Genomic DNA, 26578 nt, shown 5'->3' with positions numbered 1-26578 from the left:
GACCGCAACTATAATCATTCTTTAAAAAGATCTCTCCAGTGGTAGTTACGGTTCCTACTTAACACCTTATCAGGTTATAATGTTAGAATTGCTTATTCCAAATTTAAAAAAAACAGTAAAGCAGATATGTAACTTAGCAAAATAGACAAAAATGAAAATCTATCCAAAAGGTACAAAAATCTCCTTAACAAAACTTACAGTTTAAAAAGTTAAGTATAAGGGTTGATTAAACGCCAAAAGGTACACAAATCAGCAAGTACCCAACATTTCATTCAAGCTTAGTTGATATAATTTAAGTAATTTTGCTGCATTAACTTTTTCTTCACATTTTTTAGAATTTATTAGATGTCACAGAACCTTATGCTGGCCATTTTCATCTACAAAAAATTTGTTCAAGTAGCACTGTAGATTGACTGTAATATCTATTAATCTATAATAATCAAACTATTAATTACAGGTTAAAAAGAAAACGTTATAAAAAATAAAAAAAATTACGAGGCTACAAAATTTAAAAACTTTTTTAAAAAAATGCTTACACCAACATACATCAATGATTTCGATTATTTTATTTTTAATAAAAATCGTCTGTTTAAGTTCATTCTTCGATTAAAGTAATTGTTACTTTATGTAGTAGTCAAACGTTTATAATAATAGGTAATAATTATCTGGCTTTATAGAAAATAATATAGTTTTCTTCAATCACACTCTCAATGTAGCTGTTCTTCTCACAATGTTATATATATGTTATGTAATATAAAATAAATAAGTATTGCATACTTTTAGGACAGATAATTATTCCAGTATTTTACTGTAAGTAAAATTAAATTACAATTGAGAAATGAATAATTGTTGAATAATCTACTTGTTATTAACTGTGTGTTATTTGTGCTCACGAATATTTCGGTTAGACGAATTCAAGTCTGAAATATTGTTTTAAATCCTCCGTGATTCAAATTTAAACAGTAGCCGACTCTAACTTTGTCTTTTTCTACTTTAACATGCATGTATAAGATGTGACAACTTCAGAATAAAGGGCATATTAAAGATAAATCAGAAGAATAATAATTATTTGGAATAGAGTTAAAATAAAGTACCTATTTAAAAACGAAGATATAATATACATTTTATCATAAGTATAACCAAATAATATTATGAACGAACTGGCCAGCATAAGGGTCTGTGACATCTAATAAATTCTAAAAAATGTGAAGGAAAAGTTAATGCAGCAAAATTACTTAAATTATATCAACTAAGCTTGAATGAAATGTTGGGTACTTGCTGATTTGTGTACCTTTTGGCGTTTAATCAACCCTTATACTTAACTTTTTAAACTGTAAGTTTTTGTTAAGGAGATATGTATATTATATACTTTGACTTCTTTAATAACTAACATAAATTTATTTAAAAATACATCAACACTTAAAAATTGATAAGTGCTATTATTGCCCACATTACCTTTTTTATCTAAAATGAAAGAGTAATTAAATACAACTGCTCAACTATTTTTAACCTTAATTAGCTAATAATGTGTCGTGGATAGAGGGGAACTGCAAATATTTATTTTTAATAAAATTAAAATTTATTTTAGCATAAGCAGATGAATTTAAAGCTATGTTCTCTAACTTCATACTACTGTACTAAATCTGAATTCAAAAAAAGAAGTGATTTCGTGACAAGCATGTTTGCATTTATATTTAACTTTTGCAATTTTTTAACGTCATTAATTATTTTTTAACAAGTTTAACTGCGGTTCCTTTAAAAACAAAAAAAAAACGCGTTTACTTCAACTGAAGTTCAAAAGTGCTCAAATCTGAATCCGTCCATTTAGGACATATTTATCATAATTATAATTCATAATATCATAATTATAATATCATTGTAATAATAGTACCAGAATACAGTAATAAAGTAATTTGTGCATTTATAGTTCGATTCCTGAAATTATTAAAATTCAAATTAAATTAAGAGTGCAATTCTGAACTAAAATAGAAAAATGCATTCTAAAAAATATTATGAAAATATAAGTAAGTCAATTTATTTAAAAGACATCAGTTATGATTAAATTTTCAAAAGAATTATTATAAAAAATGTATGTGACCTGTAGAAGAAAAGAGTAGAGAATGTCGAATAGAAAATGCTGAAATGTTTAGCTCAAACATGAAAGATATTTTAGGTGATTGTGAATTAGCTTACTAAACTAAAAGTTTTTGTTTATGAGATTTGTCTAACTTATAGATAAAATTTTTCTTTATTTTTTCTATATAGTTTATCGTAGCTTGGTCATATTGTTTGTAAACAATATTGTCGTTTAATCAACACTTATATTTAACTGTTTCTTGTAATAACTATATTGATGATTTTACAGGATAAAAGATTTTTTAGAGAACTACAGCAGACTATCCTCCATAGACATGATACAAGAAGTGCACAAAAGGCCATTAAGAAGAAGAAGAACTGTAGCATTCTACTGTGAAGTAGAAAAACTCTATGTTGTGTCTTTATTTGCAGATAAAACGTAATACTACTTCCACAATGGTGGAAATTCCGGTCACATATCCAGAGACTGTCCACCACCATAGAAGGAAGCGGGTATTCCCAGAAAACGGGGTAAATGAAGGTGAATAGCCCTGAATAGGTATTGCCTATTAATTCCTCTTGTAATCACACGTTTGAAAGAAGGTGCTAAAAAAGGAGGGTGGTTTGTGACATGGTGTAAACATTTATAAATACAGGTATTTATATTAATTAATATTTAAACAGTTAATCCTTGCACGACAAAGGACAGCACAGCTGTTCATTAAGATAACATTAGCACTTGTGAAACGCCAGTTTATGGTTTAGCTAAGTGCTGTGCCACAAGATCTTCAGTAGGGCAACGTACTAAGTACGACTAATTTGATTGATGACGATGTTCATTAATTTACAATACCTGATCATGATTATTGCTGTTCCACTTGCCAACTGTATGAGTAAATCATTGCAAGAAGCTGAAGGAAAACTCCTGAAGTCGTGATAAACAAAGTAGGAGAAAAGGTTATTTTGGGACGTACAAGTGGGTTTTTATTTTATTGAAAAGAAAGAAAGCTGAGAACTCAAACGTTTTCAAAATTAGAAGTACGAGAGTCATTCAATTAATAAACAGACAAACATATTTAGTGAAGGCAACCTTAATGCAGGGAATTTAAATTTTTGTAAGTGTTAGTTGGTAATCTTGCGAAGAGTGTCAGTCAGCTGTTCGATTAATATTTACATAAATCTAACCCTTAAGGTCTTAGTTCTGATGGCGTGTTCGTTCAAGAAAGTTATTTCTTACGGCGTTCTGTGATCCAATTTTTAGTTTTGGAAAGTGTACAACCATCAAAAATATTCTCTCGGATGAACAAGTAATACGGTAGTAGTTGCATAAACCGAGCTAGTTTTTACGCATAGGTGGAAAAGTTTAAATGTGGCCGCAAAAGCGTAAAAAGGTCTAGCACCGCTCGGGAAGTGCTCGTGGTCTGATTTTCTGTAATTCTTTGGAGGAGCAACGCACTATCAACAGCCTAAATTACTCAGATAAGATTGTGAACAAATTCAAGCCCGCTATGATGAGAAAATATCAGGAATGGCAGTGGAAAGGTGTGATCTTCTTCAAGAAAACGCTCGACTTCATACGGTACTATATTGATGCTAGTAAATATTTACAAAGTGGGTTAGGAGCTCCAGCCTCATCCTCCTTGCAGCCATGACCTTGCCTCTTCGGCTTTTCATCTGTTTGGCCCGATGAAAGAAACTTGCGTGGCACCAGCAAAAGTGGCTTCGAGATCGTGGTAGAGAATTCTTCGCAGAGGGGATAAAAGGAGTCATAAAAAAAAAGGACAAGTGCATAGAAGTTGGTGTGATTCGTGAAGAATAAATCAAAAATTGTATTGATTTAATAAACCACTTTTGATGTAATGCTATTGTCTGTTTAGTTATTGAAAGACCCTCGTATTAAAAACAAGTGAAGGTGAAGCAAGAAAAATGGAAACGTATTGCGAATCGAAGAGGAAAATTATGTTCTGAAATGAACGCTGAAGAAGAAAGGAAACAAAAGATGTCAGAAGAAGTTAATATTAAATGGAGGAATAATTGTCAAAAGGTGACAATTTTTAGTATGTTTGAGTGAATATTAAAAATCTTTGGAGGCAAAATATACTAGATTAATTGAACGCAATTAGTTTATACTATGACCGAAAAAAGTAAGGCGATTCGTTTTGCAAGATGTAATGCAATTTTACTGCATTAAATTTATGAGTTTTGGAATTATCTGGAAAATGTTTGCATCATTCTTTTTTGAACTTGAGCTACAGAATCTTCAGACTAACTATCCCATAAATAAACATATTATTTAGAAATGAAACCACAATAGGTTTTTTTCATTAAGCCATCACCCCCCATCAAAGCTCCAAATCAAGTTTTCTTCATAAAATTGTGCAGATTACAAGCTTGGAAGTTGAAGAGTCAGAATGGCCTTTTTTTCTCTTTTGTAAACAATTAGGATTGATTAAAAAGTGTTGGTATGCAATTATTTTAAATAAAATAATTCAGTTATATGAAGTTGAAAGCTAGCTTTGATTACTAAGTGAGACCGTGGCTACACTGGCAAGCAGTATTGTAACCGTCTCTTTGGCACTGCAACGATCCCGCCTGACTGAAATTTTCTCCGGCACGTGCTTGACAGTTTTAAGGTTTACTTACCGGGAGCATGTCATTACCGCTCCAATATAACCATTTTAAAATGCACTATCAGTGAAATACAGTTTTTATTTTCTGTTTTTGTTTTATTTAAACAAGTGGATATAGATTTTCCTAATAGTTTGTTTGAACCTTTCTTGATTAGGGCGATTTTATTTGTGGCAGTTTAAGACACAGCTAAGATAACGCTGGAGAGTGGTGGAAAATTTACTAGTGAGTTTATTTTTATGCTTACAACCAACCATTGTGTCATGTATAATGTATTGCTCAAGGTGTTCAATACTTACTGTTTATTACTTAATTAATAATTGTTCAAATTTGAGTATTGACCTGACCACTTAGTTATCCTCTAAGTACTGCTGTTTAAGGTGCGTATTAATCATGCTATTATACTAGAAGTAGTACTAGATGTACACGGGCTCATTCACCCGATATTTCATACCACGATCAATCAGTACGTTATGATCTGTTATTGGTTAATTCTGGTGAATTAGACAGGATACTTTTTACTTCATTGGCAGCAAGAAAAGTTTTAAAACTTAGTATGGTTATTATCGTGGAATGAAGATTTCAAGCCGGTAAGATAGCCGGATCCCAGTATTTACGCCTCAGCCGTCCACAGTACTTATGTCGTAAGTTTATAATTTAACATTCATTGTATCCTCCTACTTAATTCAGGGTACTGCACCCTGGCCCAGAGCTACATCGACAGTCCAACATTAAACTTATTTGGGGGCTTCTCCTGTATGTCCAGTACTTAGATTAAACTCGGGCCCAGTTTCTGTCATGACGGCACTAAGCCGATGCGATGCAGAGCTCATCTTAACATTCATCTCCAGTCAGCTTTCCTGTCATCGAGTGCAACTATCATAATTAAGGGGGCTTCTCAGTGTTCTATACTCAAACTCATCACAGCTTGTCTGTATGTACATGTCTAAAATAGATAAAAACTTGTATGATTTTGTGGTAATAAATTTTTGTTGAAATGTTTTGCAGGTAAATATTTAGATTTCGGAATATGAGGCCAAATCACATGCCGCCAGCTAGTCATAGAAATTTTGAAATGCAATCAGGCTTTATTCGATATTACAACAGTAATCGTTCAAAGAAATTTTCTCTAAAGCCAAATTTGAGTAACATAAAATCAAAAGAGAATTATTTGCCTAAAAAGGGGACATATCAAAATGAGAATAATGTAGTTGATATTAACAATGAGGCTATTATTAAAAATAATAAATTATCGGCTAGTACTGGCAGTGGTTGTGAACAGACCTCTGGAGCTCTTTTGGACTATAACAACTTGCACTTGCAGCCGGGCAAGCATCAAAATTATGACCCCATGTCTGGAAGCGAAAATTCTTGGTCAGACATGGAGGGCGAAACTCCGGGTAAGTGCTAACCAAAGTTACTACTTATACACTCGGATGCAAACAAATTGCACACCCTACTTATTTGTGATATTACTTTAGTGACATCCTTTATATTAATCCGGTCTGTTTCTTTTATCTTTGTTGTGGGATAGCACCTTCATTTAATATGATGTACAAAATAGTACCGTTTTTTTTTCATTTTATTTTATTAAACAAAATCAATTTAATATAAGTTTTAGGAATTTTCAAATTGTAGCAAGTATTGATTGAAAGTTGAAAGCCATCCTTCTGACAATAGAGCTCTCTCTCATGTTACTTCTTTGCTCGGCTATAAAAAGAAAAACTTCATTTTTTTTTTTATTTTTACAATTTTTCTTTCCGACACCTAATTTGGCAGTTCGATTTTTATTTTTGCCATTTTGTTGCGGGCCTGTTACTTGTTACAACTTCAGAGTAAACTTTGAACTAACTATTTTTAGGAACACCCAACACGTTTAAACATTATAGTATAACGTTTGGAAACATTAGACGCAATATGCATGGTGTTGAAGGTTCATGAAACTTGGTTCAGTGCACTGTTCCCGTGTTAGACGCAATGTAACGCTTATAGAAAATTTCTAGACATCATTTTCTCATAAAAATTATTGAATAAGTAGAAATTCTGTGCCAAATCATGTTTCGCACATCTGATGCGAACAGTCTTCTGAAGAATATTTAGTTAGACCAAGGATGAGCAACACGCGGGCCGCTTGCGGCCCGCCAAGCATTTCTAAAATTGAATTTATTTTATCGACTTTCTCCCATCAATATATTGTTATAAAATTAATTATAATAAAATGGTAGTACATACTAAACCGAAATATTTTTTTATGGCGAGTTACTTGTCGACGACGTTTTTAAACATGCAATATGAACGCGCCACGTCTGCGCGACTTTTTTGTGACGAGATACACACTTGTCGGTGACTTGTTCAAACATGCAATACGGACGTTTCGTAAATTATTAATAAGAGTTAATCTATGTGCGGCCCGCCAAAAAAAATTTAAATTTAAATTGGCCCATTGATTAAAAAGGTTGCTCACCCCTGAGTTAGACCATTGAGCATATATTGACTTACTTCTTTCTTTGTTGAATCAGAGTGCTCGTCAGTGATAAATGAAAAGTTATAAGCAAGGTGTCCGCCCTTCCGTTTGTATCCATGTGTATTCCCAGTACGTTATTCTATAAAATGATATGGTTCAAATGGAAGTCTGATTTGGTTCCGATTTGTTGTTGCCACAGCTCTCAGTTCAAACGGAAGACTGACTGTAAACAATATGGGAAGCGCTCGTATCCGGAAAAAGCGTGGCAATCTTCCAGATGAGTCAGTAAGAGTTCTGAAGAGGTGGCTGTTCGACCATCGATATAATGCCTATCCCAGCGACATTGAGAAGTCGATGCTCTCTCGTGAGGCTAACTTAACGCTACTTCAGGTATCCTGCTTTTTTTATAATATTATAATTTCTTATTGAAATCAGATATTTTCATGATAGAACTCTTTTGATAAAAGGCATTGAGATAGCCAGGTGTGCTTTCCTGTGACTTAAGTTTTTAAATAACTTTCAACAAATAATGTATCACAAGCACTATTATTACTTTCATTAAGTAAAATCCATTTTTTAAAAATGATTGTAATATGAAATGCTAATAATAAATTACATTGTGACCATTGTTGAATGTGAGTGTATGAAGTAAAGTGTTATGATATTATGGTTTTGAAAAATTTCAAAATTGTTCATTTAATTTTAAGTTAGGTGCAACCTAAGTAACCACGAGTCAGCACTGATAAGTATCAATTTTTTGATAAAAGTTCCGAATAGGAAGAAAATCGGCTCTGTCTAATTTCTTTAAAGTTTTATGCTCACTAAAATACTTACATGTTGACCTATTAATTTTATTTATAAAATTTCAAGCAAAGATCTTTTTAAAGAAAACAGCAGGTCGCGTTTTACTCATAAGTATCGTATTAGTGCAGTGAATCTAGAATATTTGAAAGAAACTCACATTTACTAAAATGACAAAGTTGGAAGAAGATGTGAATGTTAGAACGCTGAAAATTCCATCCATTTTTTCTGCAACTTCATTAAAATACCAATGGAATACTCTTAACTTATACTCTTATCTGCAGCTAATTAAGTCCTATCACTTTTGGTTTTTAACCTTTAATGTTTATTTCAGGTGTGCAATTGGTTTATAAACGCGAGACGTAGAATACTGCCGCAAATGATCCGTGAGGACGGCCAAGATCCTCGGCAGTACACGCGCCGGGGCAAGCACACCTTGGCGTCGCGTGTAACTCCCCTGCAGACAGAGTACAACCAGAAGTATCTGGAAGCTGAGCAAGATCTTTCAACGAGTGAGGATTCGTAAGTAGTCTTCGATGAATTTTCGTTCGCTTTCTCTTACTGCTTCTTGGAAACTTGGAAATTCGAACCCCACCAATGCTTATTATTTACTTTTATCTTTAATTTAAAAAAAAAAAAAAGTCTTATTGGAGCTGCAAAAGTCGTAGGTAAAGAGAATTCTTCTGTCTTTAATGTTAGATATGTACCTGTTCCAGAGTGGATAAAAATGAGAACGATATCGACAGTACTAACGGCATCATCAGCGATCACCATGCGGAAGCGGAAATAGTTGTCAGTCCTTACGAACGCTCACCGAGTTCGTCTCAGAGTGAATGCAGTAATTCAGACAATAGCGATTCCGACCCATACCGATGTCTGCGAGTGCTGGTTGAAGCGGCCATGGTGATGAGGCAGCAGGAACTGGAGCCTGGAGGCAACCTCTAGTGACGGTGAGCTGGTTTCTCAGTTTCAAAACTATTTCATTGCCGGAACTACCATTTGAAAAACGAGTTTTTTTATTTAGCTTTCGGCTTAGTTTCATTTGATTATATGCCACAAGATCTGTTTACACTCACGTAACTCAGTAGCGGCATTATCTAGAATGAATGAATCCTTTAGTCTGAAGGGAGTTGCGAGGAAAACTTTGTTTAAGATCTAAGCTATCTTCGCCAGTTAAGTCGGACCTATTTTTTCGTATTTGTGTTGATTGCTTGTTGACCTTTTCTTTTTCATTTAAGTTTGGTTAATGGATACTCGTCATTACAAATAATTTTTAGGTAGACAAATTTATTGTATTCAAAGAAAAAATTTAAATTGCAATTTCTGTTACACAGTAAATAAAATTTACATTTAATAAACAAAAGGGAAGGGATTTAGCTCAGTGTTTAGTCACTGAATTCCCTCGCGGAGATTCCGTATTCGAATTCAGCTGCAGGTCATGAACAATGTTTCTGTAGCGAGAGAACACTGCCCGGAGGCCGTTCGAAAGTCCGAAACCGGTCACGGATACAAAAATAAAGTGTGCTGAGACCGATTAAATCAAAGATTTTATTTTTTCCGTCATGACACACTATGAAATGCTCATTAGCTATTTTTTTCAATTTTAATTCGATATAAAATTTAATTAATTTGTTTTCTGTTCATTTCAGGAGGGGTTATTTTCTGCAGAACAAAAGGATATAATTTACCTGCAGGATTACAATCTTTAATTAATTAGACGAGTCTGTACTATTTTTGTTTTAGCTTTATTCTTAAGAGAGATTTTATTTCTTTAGTGTTCGGTTTCTTTTTTTAGAATTGTTATTTTTTTATTTTTATTTTATTTTATTTTTTTTACAATTTTTGGTTGATACGGTGTGTAGGTGACTGTGTAAGTGGATGCGATAGTCGAAACTATTCTTAGCCCAGCAGTCATTTACTCCGAACTCATCTCAAAGTTCGACACCACAGTACTAAAGCTCACTATCTACTTGTAGAAATTTAAGAATGTGTGAATTCCCTTTCTGTATATAGAGAACTATCAGTTGTATATAGGTCTGTACATTAAAAGCAAATTGACCGGAATCAATTTTTAAGATTGCCTTAAATTTAAAAAGCAAAATAAATGCAAAGGCCTTAAAATGCCACCCTTCCAATTTAGCTAAAACTTTTAGGATAGTTTTATTTATTTTTCTGAAGTAACTTTACTTTTTCAATGGATAAGAGAAATATTTTTTTTTTTTGTCCAACCAGTGAAATTTCAAATGCCACAAATAACTTCCTCGCCCTGATCGTTAATGTAAGCTTGTAGATAATCCTACTTTTTTGGACATTAAGTGCTTGCTGGTCAAGGATCTTATTACTACTACTAATATTTAAAGTTGCACTTATTGATTTTTTAACTGCTCGAACATACTGTGTCTCTCCTGCAGTTGCCCAACGTGGCAAAATTGTGTTGAGGGAACTGATGAAATAACTCAAGTCTCACTTGTTTTTAGGCTATTCGAACATTATATGTTCTTCAGCGGGTTTTTTAGTTGATCAGTAGAGAACCTTTTAAAGGTTCCACTGAAGAAACTCTTAGGCTCGACATAACACACTTCTTATTTGGCAACTGAATTATAACATTTGCCTCTGCAGCTATCTAACAAATAAACTTTTTTATTGTTTTCGCTAGCTAATAGATTCTCGGCATACGTCAGTTCCTTCTTGGCTACTTATACTTATCGTGCCTCCTCTGCACTCTATCTAATAGAGAACCTTTGTCAAGGTTACGCTAAGGAAGCTAACTAATAGACTCACAAAGCTCAGTACTTTCTGGCTACTAGAACATACCGAACGTGACTGGAAGGTGCCGCTGAGAAAACTAATAGAATCTCTCGTCACAAAATTCTCAGTACTTTTTTGGTCACTGGAACATACCGTGCCCACCTCTGCAGCTGTATAATAATAGAAAATCTCTGTCAAGGTTCAAGGCTGAGGAAACTAATAGATTTACTCAACTCAAAAGACTCATTACATTCTTGGCCACTTGAGCATACCGTAGTTATCTAGAAGTGTCCAACATGACAAGGCACCGATGAGGGAACTAATAGAATAGACTCTCTTGGTACAAAAGCCTTGTAAAAGTCTATTGCAACCTTTGAAGAACAGCATCGTATTAATGCAGTGTTCTCCAATGCAGCCTGACTCATTTTGAGTCACCACCACGTGGGCTGTGTACTTGCAGGAGCTAATGTTCTAAAAATTTGACATGAAATTTACATCATGCGATCATTACTAAGCCTGTAGAGGGTCCAAAAGTCATTAAAAATTTTTCTACTTTCCTGCATATTTAATTGAGTGGGTCCGTGTGATTGCTGCAATATTGTTGTTAGATTTGTAAACTAAACATTAAATAACACAAGTTTGTGTTGTGTGAAATTATTGGTTCTTATGTTAATTCAACTATGAAGTACAATAGAATAATAGAAATTTTGGAAATGAAATGTGATGTTTAATCATCCCGTATCTAAGTCCTATATTCCAAAAAGCTTCTTTTCCATTTCTAGATATAACTAGTGCAGTGATACATTTACTTTACTCTTCGTGATTTGAAGGATGATTTAAGTATTGCAACAGTGCACATTTTCTACTGACGTTTTTCACCGGAAAGACATATATTATTCGAATAAAATTAGACATTAAGCAGGTTTTTAATTAGGTTTTTTATATTAACATAAACATGTTTAACGCCTAGGTTTCTTACATTATACTAGAGAAAAAAAAAGATACTACTAATATTTGCTCTTATTGACTGTACGCAAATTGAAACACAGGTGAACAAATTAAATCAATGAACTTAAAGTTATTTATTGTTTTATTCTTATTTACAAGTTAGTTATAATGTATAAAATTACATCCTTGGAATACTCATTTAAAGATTACGCTGTTTCTATTTGTAATGAGTTTAGTATTTAAAACTCCTTTCAATTTTTCTTTGTTCCCTTTTGTCTCATTTTAATTATTATTGTTCATATGAAAACATATATTTTATTACAAATATATTTTTGAACTCATTACATATCTACGATATAATGGCTATGACCTCGAAGGTAATACAAAAAAGTAAAAATAAATAAACGCTCAATGTATTATTTTATAGACCTGTTTACATTAGGCATTTTTTAAAAGATCTAGTTACATTTTTTGGTATATACATAGTGTTAACAGTCTAAATCAGTAAGGTATTTAACAAACTCTCGTGGTACTAAAATAAAAAACTGGTAAAAAATAAAATAAAAAGCTTTCATATATATAAATATACAGGGTGATCCATTTAAAACGCACCAATCGCTAATAACTTTTTAGGAAAACGGAATTTCGAAAAAACCCACGAAGTAAAGTATATGTTTTTTTTTTGTCTAGTTTTCAAATCTTTTACCCCCGATGCTGTATCTTCATTTTTACCACAATCACAGGTCAAGAAGTCTTGCATACGGGGTACATTAAAATGATGTGTTAGTTGCTTTTATTTGATGATAAAACAAATTTATTCTGACTCATCCATAACCATTACATTAGACTACATTTTTAAAATCTTTAATTATTATTATTTTTGTTTTTTGAGTCACAAATAACATTTTCGCAGTTAGAGGACCTCCCAAAACGTGTATTTGTGGTGGAAAATTAATATTGAAAACCGTTCACGAGTTGATAAAATAGTAAATTTGATCTTAAATATCTCGACAAATATTAGAGATATCGAAACGGGGTCAACGTCATTTTTTCCAATTTTTTATGTAGTTTTTACAAACTTTGTCAAAACCAGTGGTCCTTATGAAACCTCAATAGGGTTTTTAGCCTCCGCCAAAAATGAAGATACAACATCGGGGGTGGAAAATATGAAAACTAGACCAATAAAAACATATTCTAAAAGTTAAAAAACATCCGCTTTCCTAAAAAGTTATTAGCGATTGGTGCGTTTTAAATGTATGTATACTTATATATATAAATATATATATGTGTGTATACTTATATATATAAATATATACATGACGTATCGAAAACATGGACATTAGCGCCTCAGATCTATATTACTCTGATTCAATGCAGACTATACAAGTTTCCAACTGGCTATATTTGGTAATTTAGCATTAGACTTCATCGGCGGTAAATTAATTCACAAACAGCAGTAGAGCTGCAGAACTGAAGAATCTTATGGACCAGATCGGTGATTGTTATGGTCTGCTGACATCATAGTGAGAATCTCTGGATCTTGCAATTTAGTGGAGATATCCTGTGGTGTTATTCCCAACGTGTCTGCGCACATCTTATTAGCCCCTTTGCTAAGCAGGTACCTGACAATTTTAGCCTTGTTGTGCAGACAAGCCTATCAAAATTACGATTAATATTAGTTCCATGATTATTTTCATTTTTTCATTGCACTCTCGTTAGAGATATCCATCACCGGAGAGTGAGCTGTAAGAAACTCCTAAGAAGCAGCTGGATGCAAACACGTGATTTCCGAGATGGAATCCAGTATTCGCTGACTACTCAGCTAATCCCTTCTCTTATTATTACTATTAAATGTGGTTGGGCCTTCTTAAGGGAACAAACACTTATAAAGTTGGTGTTTTTCTATTAAGCAAATAAAAGTAAAGTAATGCTTACTTTTTCAGGCGGATCATACGTCCAATCACCAAAATGGGTGTCGTGGATGGAGACGATATCAAACGTATTTTACTATAAATTTTTCTTATTAACCACTCTATAAAATCAAAGACCTAGACCGGGAAACGAATCCAATACCAAAATCATGTGCGTTTTTTATATAAAATTCAACACTTAAGTATTAATTTAATTTCTTAATTTAGCTTTATCTTACGTGTACACAAACATCATCCATCCTATTAATGGGGAAGTCTGAGGGCTTAGATTGAAACCGAAACTCTTCGCTGGGAGATCACAACAAAAACAGGCCTTCAGAGGGCATGTGATTTTTTGTGCACAAATGATAAAAGACGCGTACTACAGTGTAACAGACAACATTCGGTAGATTTATGATGCAAGCGTCTAAGTACCGATTTGAGATGATGCTGCCAATGGCCAATAAACCGTGGAGGCTCCTACCGAGATTCGAAAAACTGGGTGACGCCAAAGAAACTCGTTGCCCCATTATTGCCAAACAATTCACTTATTATTTGGGTCCTCAGTATTATAAATGTATTTACGAAGTTGGTTTTCTGGTAGTTTTCCCTTTCTTTCGAACGCATTTTTTTGGGATAGTTATTTTGTATTAACGTATTCTACTTTACACAGGGCGAAGAATACAGAGTTTGAAATTGAATGGAGCCAAAAAGCTAGTAAACACCTGTTTTACCTACCTCATGCAGGGCAGTTCTGCCGCTTTTATTCCTTGTGTTCAGATCTGCACCAGCTATTTCAAACAGCTGCAATCTTTTTAGATGGCCATTTGCTGCACATCTATTTAAAAGATAAGCATAAAGAACCATTCAGCGTGATTAAATATTGTAATGACTATAACAACCACAGATCTAAACAAACAGCGACTTTCTCTCACTGCAATCCACAAAGATCAAGGCTAAACATTTTTTTTACACTTGGAATTGTTTCTGAATCTTGATTTTATAAGTAGTTTCGTTGCGAGCCAGCTTACCTAGTCAGGAAGTCGCCCAACGTGTTTAGTTCTAAATTCGCTCCGTTTTCAACTAAAATTTCCACAACGTCTTGTCTTTCATGGCGAATGGCTTCAGTAAGTGCTGTCTGCCCATAACTGTAACAAATTTAAAATTAATTTTTTGACCAATTAAGAATCACTTGTGTACTACATTTTTGCTAGTTGAATGTTACCTATCTTTAGTATGTACAGACAACCCCTTCAGCAGCAGAAACTTGATGACGTCTATGTGGCTGCCGCCTACCGCGAGGTGCAGTAGAGACCTGTTGTCTGAGTTTACTGCATGTATGTTGATGCCCTGCAATTGCAACATAAAAAAAACTATGAGCAACTGCAGAATAAAATTTGATGATAGTTTCTCCGGTAAGCAGGTACTTAGTACCTTAAATTTATAGAAAACCCATTAAGAATCATTGTACACACACGCAGTGCACTTATAGCCAACTTTCTTCAAATAGATAGCTTCATTAAAGCTATCTATGTTTTAACTCTACCTTAATATCATATAGGTCTTCAGAACCGTATATTGTTTAAAGTAACACTTTAGTGGCCTGCTTATGGTTGTGCTTCCCTGCTGACACCTCAAAAAAAAAAAAATCCCAGGGAAAATTTTTTCAAATAAAAGTGTTAGGCCTTCAGTGTGTATTTAGTACACTAAGATTTAACAAGTAAACTCGTATGAGCAACTTTCGGAAAAGTCTTTTAAGCTGGAAAATAATGTGTCAATTCCGGATAAATAATTTACCTGTAAAAGGAAAGTAAAAAAAGCTTTGTTAATTTCACTGCGTAGAAGATATCTAATATCTGGATACCTACCGAGTCGCATAACTTGACTAATCTATTTAAATCATTGTGAAAAATAGAAGATGACAGTAAGACATGCGATATAGCCGACTGTAATCCTTGTACTTCTATTGGATGAGTAAGATTCAGGAACTGAGAGATATTCTGCAAGAGGCTGTTATACTCACGCTCTGGATCAGGTGGCTGTGTCAACTCGCCTCGGATACTTCTCATCATGGCCTGCAAGTGTGGATTGAGATATTAGACTAATTCTCAACAGAGGCTCGGTATAGTCACATTGCACTAACCCAATAAAACATTGGAAGGTACCTGTTTCTTCTTTTGAAGGCTCCAGTCAGTCTTGCTCAGTACGTAGGACATCTTGGTGAGAGCAGCCTCCGCGGTCATGTCGTGTCCAGAAAGCACACCCGCTTCTACAAACAACTAGAGAAACAATCTGTTGAATAATTCACACCCATTCATGCTACAATTTCCGCAGTTCATACTGATTTAGAAATATGATCCACAGACTCGCAACCTCCGAGTCATGGTACGTACAGCTTCTTCTCCATTTTACAAAACATCCTTGGTAACTTGGCTCACAAGAGAAATTGAAATCAACAACACTAAATATAAATACATATACTTCAGAATCAGCCGCGTCACCCTTTCCTATCCTCTTCCATGGTACCACAATCTATTCGGCTAAGAGAGTTTGCTATTAATACATACCAGGCTTAAGAGACGGAAAATAACTAAATGTCAAAAACTTGTTTCTATGCTTGAACAATTCTCGTAAGCTTATTGAAAAATAAAAAATGTATTCTCGTAAAATATCAGCGGGCATTCAACCGTTATGAACATATAACATATGAGCGAGTTTCTAGCAATCCAATTCCCAACATCCATATTCAATCATTCCAATCTAGACGCCTTCGGAAAGTAACCAATCTCCTATCTTTGATTCTACTTTAACTTTCCATTAAGGTCCTCTCTCATTCTTCTTGTAAATCAATTAAAACCCCGCTACACGAACGAAATTTCTCGATTCCTCACAAATCATACAAGTTGCCTTCTTTCTCAACACTGGCTTTCCAGAAGATTAAAGCACTAGAGGCGTTGGCCTGGAGATTTATATTGCTCTTTCAAAATAGAACAATTAAATAAAATGACGTATATTACAATACTTTAGGGAGAACCTTTCCACTTATATTTTCATGCATAGTTAATTAAATTCGAGCGAAGTACTAGTATATTGTTAGGAATATCAGTAATAATTAAACAGCACCTTAGAGGTCTCGTATAGACAGTGCACAGACCCTTTGAGGCACTGGGTGCAGTTGATTATGATCACTCCTCGTGCGGAAGCTTCAGAAAGCAAAGCGAAAAAGCCGTTACGGTTGGTGGGCATATTGCCTGCCCCATACGATTGGATTACAACTCCTTCAATTGGATAGCTGAAGAAGGTTTTTATCTGCAAAATGAAGACAATACGGATAAGTAGGACAATAAAAGTTAGGTTTTTCTCCCAACTACAAAAGCTATTCCTCAGCAAGTTAGTACTCACCACATCCAAAGAAATATTGGGGAACAGCCGCAGAATAGCAACATTTGGATTTAGCGTGGTGTTCACTTGAAATTTGGCAATAGCGTCCGGCCTTAAGATAATATTTTCGTTAACTAAAACCCAGAATTATTAATAAAATGAAATGAATACGAATGAATAACGAAAAAATAGAATTGGCAATTTTTATTTGAAAAAATCACAAAGGCTTACAAATTTATTAAGACGAACATATTATATTAGACTCTATCAACGTTTTTTATTTATTTATTTATTTTCCATTAGTCTCCCTCATTGATAAAAAAAAAAGTCGTCGATTAAACAAAGTAATAGATCCAAAAAACATGATAACTTAAAAAAAAAAAAGTACCAAAAATCTTAAAAGCGAAATTATTTATAAAATAACACTTTAAATAAGAACTTACTTATGTAATTATAGATCAGTAAAAATGAGTTTAACAGAACTATAAATTTACCAGCAAGAACATAAAAAAAAGCACATAAATTTAAAAAACGCATCGTTAGCTCTGTGAGATTCATCCAAATGAAACATAGTATGAATAAATTATTTACAACTCAGTTATATACGAATTTCAGATGCAAATAATAAGTTGCCATAAAAAACAGAACAAAAAAGAATAAGACGAAATGAATTACAAAATAAGGAAGTCTTAAGGGAACCCCCCCTGTTAAATCCTAACTTAAGTTATTTCTGCAAGCGTATTTTAGCTTTAACCTTAGAATTAGTACTTAAGTTTATACATAAAAACTTCGTTTATGGGAACACGAAAATTAAGGTCGTCAAAATACGAATTTCGGTGAAAAATGAATTTGGAACGTTTAACAAATCGTAATTCTTACACATAATTGAAGGAAAAGAAAATAAAAACCTATTCTAAATAGGACAAGCGAAAAGAAAAGAGCTAAGAAGAAATAGTAAAAAAATAATTAAAAAAATGAAATTGATACATTAAATATATCGCAAGAAATTAATTATTAATACTTATTAGCAATGTTATGAGTGCTCTCCAGCGAAAATCATAGTAGCTTACCTTCAATCGCTACACCGACTGTAGCCAGAGGAATCATGTTATGGGAATCGAAGGCGTTGAAATTGTCGGCGCTGGTCTTGGTGACTCTGTTGCCACGGAATAACTTATGGTTAAAGAAGACAGCCACTTCGGGAATTGTGTAATGTCCAGCCAAGATTAGCGAAGAGATGAAGTTGTCTCGGCCGTCGCTGATCACTTGAAAGATTGGGATCTACAATTTATCATTCGCTTGTATATTCTCTTTACGGACCATCGCACAACATTTACTGCAGCTGCAGATTACTATATCAAATAAATAGTACGGTAGATATATTTATTTAGTCAGCTGCACTCTGACAGTTTTTTTGTGAAGCTTTATATGTAATGAGTATGAACATCTTTGTTTTTGCTCTTTGCGTTAACATGCTGACGGTTGACACAGAAAGTGTATGACACATTTCCAATAGGTATTGGCAAACTGGGGAAATAATCTTTATTTCACTTCATGTTGTGACATGTATAATTTGACAAGTAAATACATCATCAGTGCACTGAACATAATTATTACTGTAGTTACCTGCGAACCAGTGACAATCACAGTTTTGCCGAGATTCTCCAACATGAAAGAGAGAGCTGACGCTGTGTACGCCATAGTGTCGGTGCCATGCAGCACCACGAACCCCTCGTAATTATTGTAGTTACTCTGCAACAGATGGTAATCTGCACTTTTCATTTACTTTAGAAATATTAATAGGATATATAAAAAAAATTGTTTTAATAAAAAAGTACAATATTTTTTTATTATCGCTTGTGAATATGTTATTAATGTTCTAAATGTATCCTACTACAGTTCTAGTACAACTTTTAATTTGCAAGTCAGAGTCGGATCCCCTGAATTAACTTAATCGAAATATGTTTCAACTTAGAGCGATTTTTTGTTTATTATGATACATATTGAACACACATGTCCATTATAATAGTTATAATGGTTTTTCTAGATTCTTTCTAAAAATTGATACGATCTAGTTTAGTAAGAGAAATTAAATGTGAAAGGTAACAGCAGATTACGCTTACATAAATATCCATAGCTATCTGGCGCCAGTTGTCGAACGACATGTTAGACGAATCTAGCAGTTCTTCGTATTCATAGATTTCGTACAGAATACGACTCTTTCCTTCGATCCATCTAAAAAATTTATCATCAACTGAGAAAACGCAGCAGCTCAGTGGTTGAAAGGTTAATCAATTATCAATTTGTTTGAATATTAATTTGCTAGAACCAAGCATTAGATTTGCTGCAAAAAAGGATTAGTTCGGTCAAAAAAAAAAAAAAAAAAAAGTTAAATTAGTTGTAAATGTTTTTGGTTTTCAAGGTGGAATCTTCTTATAAACACCAAGAAAATATTCAGGAGTCTGTAATTCTTGGAGGATCTAATCTACGATCACAGGATTCCTAGGCAAAGGATCCGGGTTCAAATCCAGCTGCTGACCCTTAGATTTTTCTCTTTCTAGGGGCTTCTTACACTCACTGTTCGGCGATTGACAGTTTTGCCTTTAACGAGAGAACACTGTTTAGAGGCCAGCAGTGCACTGAAAAACGCTCCGGGCACCAATAACCTCAGATGTTGACGCGCCTTAAGTCCTAAAAAAAATAAATAAAACACCATAGATCGTTTTAGGTCTATCATTATACAGAAAGTAACAGATTGGCAAACTAATCCTTTACTCCGACTTTAATCGCCAAGTTCGTTGCATCCCTTCAACTATAATTCTGTGAACTACTCAGAAAGTACCCCCCCTCTCTGAAATGTAACGTTTTTACTTGTTCTGTCTACGAACACTCAGCACAAGAAAGTTGAATCACTTACGGCAGTACAAAGTAGCGTTGGTTATACTCTTGACTCAGGTATAGCTGGGCAAACTCCCTGTCATGGGTCAGTGGATTTTGTGATAACGTCTCCTTGAGTTTCTTCTTCACCGGCACCAAACCTGCAACCAACGAACACACATTATTTTGTTACTCTCTTTTCAATTTTCCAACTTCTTTCAAATTTTGAACTTTTACTCATTCAATTTTATATAGGCTCGAAAATGTGGATAGAAGATGACGTCGTCATAGCTCCCCTAAGAATCTCAATAAGATCAATGTTTTCAGAAAAATACCTAAAGCGATAGGATGTCAAAATAATATGTTGCTACTTTTTTGTGAAAAATTTCAATACTAAAATAAATTATCTAAAAACCGGAAAAGCCATGAAATGATACCTCCGCTTGGCTGATTGGGACTAAGATCTTATGTAGTCTATATGTTAAAATTTGCCCTCAAAGTTAAGAGTATAGTGGAACTGGGTTCGATTTCTGGTCTGACTTTATTTAATGGTTAAGAAATTAATAGCGACGTATGTTTTCCAGTCGCCTCCCTCCACGTCACTAATTTGTTAGCTTTACTTAATGCTGCCTGAAAATATAAGCATTACTTTCTTCTTTTTTTAAAAGTTTAATCTGTCTGCGATAGATGTTTCACAATTACGCTGATACACTGAAAGAAAATAATTTCTAATCTTTCATATACACAAATGCTTGATTATATTACCTTTGTCTGGGTCACTGAGCATGCCGATGGTGCCACCTGTATAGATGACCAGCACCTTGGAGAAGAGTGTGTTCTCTAGGCGGTCAGTAGGCTGCGAAGCTCGACTCGGGCCGCTCAGATTTTCAGATAGTGTCTCCATGTCGAACTCTAACTTATCTGCAAAAAATAAATAAATAAAATAAAGCAAAAACTACATAATTTCAAAAATAAATCCAGTTGAATCATTTAGCCACTGAACCTCTTTACTCCCAGCATTAAAATAATATCGATACTAGCAGCAATTTCTTAGCTTGCTTCATTACAATATTAGATTAGCAGCAATAAACCACATTTTTGAAAAAAGACGTCTAAGAACCTTTAAACAATCACAATTCTCTGAAAAGAAGGGAGCCTTACATCACCCCATAGCAGTCCTTTTCCGAAAAAAATGTTTGAACTAAAAGTACCAAACTAGGCGAAGATCACGGTTAAGGCTTCCGATGAAAAAAAACATTCCGGAAATTACGTAAAACATCCTACCACGGTGAAGTCAACACGATGCCAACAGTCTCCACTTGGTACCGAAAGAAGTTGAAGCCCGTGACTGTCAGTGATATCATTTAACGAAGATTTACACACCTGGGGATCTACCAGGAATTGAAGAAGAACATATCCTCCCATAAATCCTCTCAGATTCTATTTCTCAGACATCTTAATTTGGAGATATGTTTCTTACTTACAACAGTAAAAGAGACACAACGTAACTAGAAAAGTTGGCAGTAGCTCAGATCTTCCTCAAAAGAAAGTTCTAGTCGAAATCGGTCTGTCAGAATTTACTTTAATAACGTCAATTTCAAGTTTTTACGATTTTTTCGAAATTGGCTCCAACGTTTTTCTTTAAACTTCGTTAGCTATTTACCCTCCTAAATGTTTATCACTTTCAATTGAAATGTATTTCAGGTAAAATTTGTTTTACGAGGAATTATCATGGAACTATTATCTTAAAAAGCTTGTCTCTAAAGTGACCCTTCAAAACAGCTTACTGTAATTAAAGAACATAAAAGCACTTCTGGAATTTCAAGTTTGAGTATAGTAAACTTTCAACTTTATTTAGTACTTTTTTGAGTAACTTAGTAACTTTTTGAATTTAGCTAAAGACGGATGTATCGATTTCCTTTATAATGCACTTTTATTACAACACTTTTGTAGGATATTTTCCCAGTTTGTTTAAGTTGTAACCAAAAAATCCGCTAGATGGCATAGGCTGTACCTTTTGACTATGTATATTTTATCACTTATGAAGCCTCTAACTGCCATTGGACTGCAATAAACAACGGGATTCATATCTCTATTTCGACTCCCAGCTTGGCCAGTTCAGCTGTTTAAAGTACAAAATTTCGGTCTACAGTTTGGCCATGGGTACAGGTGTACACATACTTCTACTTTAAGTAAGACAGTCACTTTTCATACTTGATTATTATGTTCTTGCGTAACTTGAACTAATTTTGTCTGTAAATGCGAATTATAGAAAAAAGAAATTAGATTAAAGGTCTTTCTTTTATTTTGTTTCTTTTCGTTATCTTCTTTTGTTTCTTCTATGACGATATTTTCAGTTTAAATACAGCTTTTATATTTTAGTTTTTCTAACAGGTTTTTTAATTTTTGCTTTCATCTTACTTAACCAATTCCGTTAACCCGCAGAGGTATTTCCTTTCCTACCGCAAAGTGATCCTTCCTTAGACATCCTTGGAGTTAATTTCGAAACTTGTCAAGATTATCTTTTCTTCAGATATCTTTGACTACGTGGCGTCCGAAATAATTTTCTTTCTTTGAGGAAGAAACCAAACCTTTTTCCATCTCTCCTTGGCGTGACTCAACAAGAGTGTTGGCACCATATGTTTTGTTATTAGAAAAATTTGGAATAATGGATATGTCTTAAGCAGGAAATTTATACTTAATGGATGCTATGATCATTTGAATGAATAATGGTTGCCAGTTTAATTTAATTCGCGCTGTTATTCCTATTTCCAGAACTGATGCGTTGTGTGAGTTAGATAAGCGGAATGAGCAGCGTCACTTCTCATCATAATACGTCATACAACTTCGCCCAATCAAATAAAACCACACATATGTTAAATTAAAAACCATCAGTATTTACAAAGAAGTGGATTTACTTACTGTGTTACCTAACTCGTGTTGTACTACTCTCCAGTTTTGGCAGTAGAAATGTACTAACTAGGTAACGGATTAACACAAAGAGTTGCCCTCGCTCAAGGACAGGTCATCTTCACCGTATCACAATTCTGAATTGTTTCCAAACAGAACGTATCAAAGATAAAAAATTCTCAAGTTTTCTTAATTGCAAAGGTACAAAAATGACCACTCATTCTTAAATTTTAGCTTCAATTAGGACTGAAACTCTAAAATAATCTTCTCTTTATCCCAGAATTTACTGCTCTAACTGACCACTGGGATAAAACAACTCTAACCTACTTCAAATGTTATAAACGTGTTTGATCTGTACAATGCTACTGTCGTGGAATACTAGAGTCATCCTAGATCCATGTTACAGCTACCCTAAAACATAGCTAATGACTTTGTCTTACCTTAATCATTAAAAGTTATAAATTTTCTTCAACGTTAAAATTTCCTCAAAGGAAGCGGACATGGTGGTAGGTGTGGTAGGGTACTATTTTTGCACTGAGATCCAGAAGTCACGGCTACTCCCCATTAAAGTTTGAAATCGAATATTTAAATTGAAGTAGATTCTTCAAATAGAGATACCATTTAAAATAACTTTTACTGGGAAACTGTTACTCATGTATTATTCAAATATGCAAAACTAGTGGTACTCGTTTAGGTAGCAAACAGTACACGAAGTGTGTTCCTTTTTAAAAAAGAAATATTTGAAGAACTAAGAATATATATTATAAAAAATAGAAGGAGAAAAAAACATTAAAGTTCCTGGAACTGATACCTTGTTTTGTTTTTAACATATGGTGGAATATCTAACTTAACAGACTGGCAACTAGTTTTTCGACAAAATTTTTGATAGTCAGTTAAAAGATTTTTTAGTAAAACATTGGTTGTAAATGACGATTAACGCCAGCATATGATTGCAAGTTAAAAAAAAATCTGCATAGTGGTGTGAAGTAATTTTGATCACTAACAACATACAGCAATAGAACAGCTTTAGCCTAGTCAACGTCAATGTCACTTCTTTTAAGTATTCTCTCGTAGTATTTGCCGTTTATCTGTCAATATTGGCTAACAACGGCCGATACTTTATTTATAATTTGAATATCCTGGAAAATGAGGTGATTATCTTGGAGAATAAGAAAGTTAGCGAGTTGGGTGGAACAATGTTCTCTAGTTTTAAGATCATAGGACACCCTATTGTTTGTGAAGAGGTTGGGTACAGGATCTTTGGTCGGAATAGGTTGACGGTGGAAGTGCTTTTTCTATTTGACTTCGATGCTTGATGACTACTATTGTTAAGTTGCTCAGATTCGGAATTGGATATTTTGGTCTTAGACTAGGTCTGTTACTTTGTTTTAACTGGAAGGGTAGCTGTATGGATCAAAAGCAGTTTTGAATAGCGATGGAGATTCTAGAAAGGATAAGTACTGAAGACAGATGTTCAATGCGGCCTGAAAGGGCTTTTTCAACAATAAAGAAGTGTCCAGAAAACAAAAATGTTTAAATATAAAATACATAAAAACCAGTCAGAGAATACTGATTTAGAAAGACTGATGGGATGACCAGTCGACACATACTATATGAGACAATCTGGGAGTACAAAAGCTGAAGAAAAGTCAGAGGAGAAATACGTACGCTGGTTTGTACATATCATGTGTCCCAATAGGAAGGCTAAGATTGCCGATGAGACACAGGTGGTAGATGGACAGAGAGGAGGAGCTGGCGCCTTACAAGTTGGATGGATAGTGTGGAGTAATAACAAAGCGTTGATAGCAGATGACGCTTCTAGTAAAATTAATTTAACCTTTTTTTCATCTTTCTTTCTAAAAGAGTAACAAGTATTCCCGGAGAAAACCTAAATTCAAAATAAAAAATAAATAAAGGCTCAAATAAAAGCTTTCTCTTACTGCTGCATTGGAAATGTAACTTTACAGAATGCAAACGCAAATCCAGAGAGGGGGGTTTATACTGAATTTTCATTGAAAATAATTTTAGTTTCTGAATTGTGGTTAAGTGCTTCTGAGAAGCGAAAAATGAAGAAATTAACTATTAGTTGATAATTTGACTTTCATACAAATATCTAAAATAATTTATGAATAGCCAAAACGAACATTATACGCTGCAGGTTAAAATTATCGATAGGTTCTTTTATCCCCCCCCTAATTTAAAGCGCGTCAACATCTAAGATCATTGGCGCCCGGAGTCTTTTGCAGAGTACTTTGGCCTTCAGAGAGTGTCCTCTCATTACACACAATTCTGTCAACAAATTGTAAGATCATCAAAAGTGAACGAAAAGACTTGAATAAAGAGAAACGCTACGAGCTGAGAGCAAGACTTAAACCCGGGAAATCCGCATGGAATCTAGCGCAATAACCTCTTCTTAAAATTTTTGATTTGGCCTACTTCATTCTAACAGCTGTTTATTCGTTCTTGGCATAAACAAAAATTGCCAAGCAAGTTTTAAATTGAACCTCACAGTATTGTGTAGGGTTTGCTTGATTCCTATGGACATGCTAATATTTGTATGTACATATGTCGGCTTTCGGCAAACAAATCTCCAGTTTCAGTTTACTTTTTTTCTTTATTTTTTTAAATTGCCATTTAAACATAGAATTTATAAGTATGTGATATACGTGGTTTGAGAAAACGATGATCGAATTTAAACAAAATAATAGGGTTGTGCGGAATAAAGGTTCCGGAAAATCGTAGCGAATTTTGTGGCGCCTTATCTAATCTACTCCTACTTATGATCTGCACTGTTACCAATGAAATAAAACTTCTCATAAAATAATGATCATAAAATATAATGATAATGAAAATAATTTATGAATTTAATAAAATAATTTAATTAACTGAGATACCTGGGTAAGCGAACCTCCTACTGAGACAGAACGCTATGGTCTTCGTTTTAACTGACGTATTCAACTGTCAAGTGTCAAATATAACTCCGGGCCATCGCTTAGAACACAGCTGCAGATAGCGCTGTCAGCACATATTCTTACTGTGTCCTACACACTTGTCGCGTCCAGTATGGCAAATTCTGCAAGATTTTTTGTCAGGAGACTCGCTGTGTACTAAAGATATTCTGATGAAAACGGCTTTCGCTTACTACAATACAGATTTTTTTTGTCTCTTTGAATGCTAACTTTTTTGTACTTGCCGTGTGAAAAAGTATTTCAATAGTGCTCATTTTCGATCTCTGTTTTCACACGAAACACACGTTATGTGGTCCTGTGAGTTGTTTAATAATTGAACTTTATAACTTTTATTGCAGAAAATGTCTTTAAGGTCTATGTGAAAGTAAGATACCACTTTAGTAGAAAGCGCGCTGCAAAAAGAGTTAGCGTGTTTGGGATCCGACGATGTGGCTACATTAGGGTTGGGGGTTAAAAGAATTGATGAAAAGGTGTTTGAAAGAAAATGATGATAAGAACACAAACTAGAGCACCTAAGCCCGCTTAGAAAAATAAACTATTACTTTATATTAGTGAGGCTTTTTTTTTTCACATCAACAACTTGGACTTTGGCACCGTTTCATCTAAAACCTCTCGTTCTGTAATGGCACCTTTTCTTCCATCGCTAAGTCCTTTACGGTTTCCAGTGGCAAGTAGTGTGGAGCCAAGGAATATTGGAGCAAATCGCATTCTTCAGCCTTTAGCTACAGAATCCATTAAAGCTAATGTTTCCCAAATGCTTATCTGAAATATTTCAAGACTAAAAATCGCAATGGAGTGATTGACATTTTGCTATTGCTTTATATTACACATTGTGCATATAAGTAATTTATCATTATTAAAGGGTT

The 26578-nt window shown here is 34.1% G+C and overlaps 2 protein-coding genes across 5 annotated transcripts; one reads left to right on the top strand and one right to left on the bottom strand.

Moving 5' to 3' along the window:
* Positions 1-4634: 4634 nt before the first annotated feature.
* On the top strand, positions 4635-11436 carry LOC141459447 (uncharacterized). The gene is made up of 6 exons (XM_074138554.1): positions 4635-4929; positions 5713-6104; positions 7368-7558; positions 8304-8491; positions 8686-8919; positions 9619-11436. Exons 2-5 carry the CDS (start codon positions 5735-5737, stop codon positions 8912-8914), a joined length of 978 nt encoding a protein of 325 aa, XP_073994655.1. The 5' UTR covers positions 4635-4929; positions 5713-5734; the 3' UTR covers positions 8915-8919; positions 9619-11436.
* Positions 11437-11784: 348 nt separating this feature from the next.
* LOC141459444 (L-asparaginase 1-like) lies at positions 11785-25784 on the bottom strand. 4 transcript variants are annotated; one of them, XM_074138547.1, is made up of 14 exons: positions 25638-25783; positions 20599-20754; positions 19874-19994; positions 19080-19191; positions 18583-18708; positions 18027-18237; positions 16978-17090; positions 16699-16884; positions 15741-15854; positions 15444-15650; positions 14801-14925; positions 14607-14723; positions 14314-14413; positions 11785-13319 (listed from the first exon to the last, which is right to left on the bottom strand). In XM_074138547.1, exons 2-14 carry the CDS (start codon positions 20735-20737, stop codon positions 13146-13148), a joined length of 1845 nt encoding a protein of 614 aa, XP_073994648.1. In that variant the 5' UTR covers positions 20738-20754; positions 25638-25783; the 3' UTR covers positions 11785-13145. The 4 variants fall into 4 exon arrangements, with proteins under 4 accessions (XP_073994648.1, XP_073994650.1, XP_073994649.1 ...); XM_074138549.1 differs by lacking the exon at positions 25638-25783 and adding an exon at positions 23184-23284; XM_074138548.1 differs by lacking the exon at positions 25638-25783 and adding an exon at positions 22756-22881.
* Positions 25785-26578: the final 794 nt, after the last annotated feature.

Source organism: Rhodnius prolixus, unplaced genomic scaffold (assembly GCF_049639745.1).
Source record: "Rhodnius prolixus isolate KJV_2025 unplaced genomic scaffold, Rpr scaffold_11, whole genome shotgun sequence".
NCBI lineage: Eukaryota > Metazoa > Arthropoda > Insecta > Hemiptera > Reduviidae > Rhodnius > Rhodnius prolixus.
This window is presented reverse-complemented; position numbering and strand designations above follow the sequence as displayed.

Excerpts from the sequence above, each read along its gene's own strand:
- LOC141459444 (XM_074138547.1), bottom strand. The coding sequence starts at position 20,737 with ATGGAGACACTATCTGAAAATCTGAGCGGCCCGAGTCGAGCTTCGCAG. Across the intron at positions 15,855-16,698 it reads GTCTATACGAGACCTCTAAG|TTGTTTGTAGAAGCGGGTGT; the intron begins GTGCTGTTTAAT and ends TTGTTTCTCTAG. Across the intron at positions 14,724-14,800 it reads TCTGTACATACTAAAGATAG|TTATGGGCAGACAGCACTTA; the intron begins GTAACATTCAAC and ends AATTTGTTACAG.
- LOC141459447 (XM_074138554.1), top strand. The coding sequence starts at position 5,735 with ATGAGGCCAAATCACATGCCGCCAGCTAGTCATAGAAATTTTGAAATG. Across the intron at positions 6,105-7,367 it reads CATGGAGGGCGAAACTCCGG|CTCTCAGTTCAAACGGAAGA; the intron begins GTAAGTGCTAAC and ends TTGTTGCCACAG. Across the intron at positions 8,492-8,685 it reads CTTTCAACGAGTGAGGATTC|AGTGGATAAAAATGAGAACG; the intron begins GTAAGTAGTCTT and ends TACCTGTTCCAG.